General features: G+C 58.8%; 1 protein-coding gene across 4 annotated transcripts in view; it reads left to right on the forward strand.

Annotated features, from left to right (window-relative positions):
• Positions 1–2336, forward strand: part of PAX7 (paired box 7) — a 133925-nt gene that overhangs the window by 4844 nt on the left and 126745 nt on the right. For 2 of the 4 annotated variants that reach the window (XM_006031474.3, XM_025213157.1), the window contains exon 4: positions 818–952. In XM_006031474.3, coding sequence (XP_006031536.1) covers positions 818–952 — 135 coding nt within the window. The remainder of the gene's footprint in view (positions 1–817; positions 953–2336) is intronic. The other 2 variants (XM_006031475.3, XM_025213158.1) reach the window with 1 other exon arrangement.

Consider the following 2336-nt stretch of genomic DNA (forward strand, 5'->3'; position numbering starts at 1 on the left):
GCGTGTGTATGCAGCAATGTGTGTGACAGGGGTCTGTTGTCAGTGCTAAGAGTGCAGTGTGCGAGGGAGTCAAAGCCGGTAAATTGGGGTGCCCAGATTTGCCTGCAGACGTATGACCCGTGTGATGGTGCATGTGTGTGCACGACCTGAGGACAAATCAGTGAGTGAGTGACCTCGTGGCTGTGTACATTCCTGAGCTGGCCTGCGCCCCTTCGGCCCCCATGCATATCTGCGCGTATATTTCGAGTTATGTTGCCTCTATGTGTGTGTGTGTTTGTGTTTTGTCAGTGCGTGTTTGTGGGCAAGTTTGCAAGTCTTGCCTGTGTCTGTCTGAGGTTGTACAGGTGGCTAGTAGTGTGCCCCTCTGCTTACCAATCCCCCTCCCGTGCTCTGCTCTGCCACCAACGTGTGTTCAGCGCGTGTTAGTTTGTGAGTGTGTCCTTGGTGCACTCCCGTGGGGGGAGGCTGGTGCGGGCTGTTTTGTGTCTCTCTCTCGCTCCTGCCTGCGCTTAGCCTCGCATCTGTGCCTTCCACTTTGATGCGCTCCTATTTTGCTGCGGGGATCGTGCTCCACTGGTGTGGTTGTGCCCCGAGCTCGTGTGCTCAGCTGCTCTGTGTGTGTGTGCCTTTTGCTAGGGAGTCGGCTTGTTGCTCTGTGTGTGTGTGTGTGTGTGTGTGTGTGTGTGTGTCCCTCTGCACCCCCCCCCAATGATTTCTGCTCCCAACTTTTCCCGGCAGAGGCTATTGGACCCTCTGCCTGCTCCCAGCCGCTTTCCAAACCAGCTTATACTTGCTCTTTTGTCTTTGACTGTCTGAGGTTTAGTGAGTTCGATTAGCCGGGTGCTACGAATCAAATTCGGGAAGAAAGAGGAAGAGGAGGATTGCGACAAGAAGGAGGAAGACGGCGAGAAGAAGGCGAAGCACAGCATCGACGGCATCCTGGGAGACAAAGGTAACTGCCCGGCGGTCACCTGCGGGGCCCGGGCCTCTTGGCCGAGCAGCCAGGGGCAAAACCCTCCCGAGCCCCCGGATCCAAGCCAGTGAATAAGCATGTGCCCCCCACCCTCCCGCCGGCATGCCAGGAGGCCAGGGCCGGCCTGCGAGATGCACGTCTGGACTGGACTTGCCCCCCTCCCTCCCTCCCTTGTCCATCCAGAGTCCCATCTCCCCAATTAAAAGCAGGGATAAACGAGGACAATCTGTCCCCAGAGGATCTTGATTGGCCCTTGATCTAGGAGACACATGGAGAAAGAGAGGCGTTAATGACATGATCTATTGCTGGGCACTTGGGGTGTGGCGGGGCTGCAAACCCATCTGAGCCCGCAGCCTTGGGCTTTTGCCTTGCCATCCGTCCGGATCAATTTATTTCTAGAGAGGCTGAGCCCGGGTGGGGGAGAGAGGGGGGCAGACCCCAGGCTCCTAAATGAATTTGTTAAACAGATTTTTTCTCCTGCTATCTAAGTGGTCCCCTGAAACTCTGCCTGACAGCTGACCGATTTGGGCAATCAATATCAATTAGAGAGGCCGGGCGATGCGGTGCTGGCGGGCACCAGCCAAGGCACCGGCGCTGCCTAGAGAAAAAGCCCCATCTGGATGGGGAGAGGATCCGTCCCTTGGAAAAGAGAAAGAGACCAGTCCCTGCTGCCCTGGGGGGGCGGGCGAGGTGGAGGAGCAAACTCCCGTGAACACAGCCGGGGAGATCTGTACCAAGGGGGGCGGTTTGCAAGAACGAAGCGCTTCGTAGTCGCGGTTTCCCAAAGGTGCCGGGGAAGGGGGAAGAAGTGCATAGGGGGGGTGGGAGCATGAAAGAGGCTCCAAAATGAACAGCCTGCCTCAAGTCTGGAGCCGGGATGAGCTGGGAAAAGTCCCACCCTAACATTTCCCGTTGCTGGATCGCGCTGCAGTTTCATGGGGCTTTTGATTTTGCAGGGGGGAGGACTTGGGGTGCTTTAAAATGGGACGTGCAGGAGGGGAAACCAATGCGGGGGTCGGGGAGGGGTCTCAGGCAAGTGCTGGGGAAGGCGGCACGGCAGGAGAAGCGCTGGGTTGGAGGCGGGGGAGCTTTTTCCCACGGGGGAAAGTTTGCAGCCGGGGCCAAAAAGCGGGGTCTGGGTTTGCCCTGATGGGCTGTCCTGGGCCCGGCGCGGGGAGCTCACGGGTCCCTCCCGGGTTTGCAAGGAGCGGAGCTCCCCGCACCCTGCAGGCGGATGCCGCTTGCGAAGTTTCTCGCCGGCTGCAAAGTCCCCCGTCCCCCTCCCCGGTTGGAGACAGCATTGAAGGGCGCTGGGTCCGCTGGGACGGGAGAGGGACCCGTCTCCCCTGTCACAAGCCACCCC

This window comes from Alligator sinensis, unplaced genomic scaffold (genome assembly GCF_000455745.1).
Source record: "Alligator sinensis unplaced genomic scaffold, ASM45574v1 scaffold1719_1, whole genome shotgun sequence".
Classification (NCBI taxonomy): domain Eukaryota; kingdom Metazoa; phylum Chordata; order Crocodylia; family Alligatoridae; genus Alligator; species Alligator sinensis.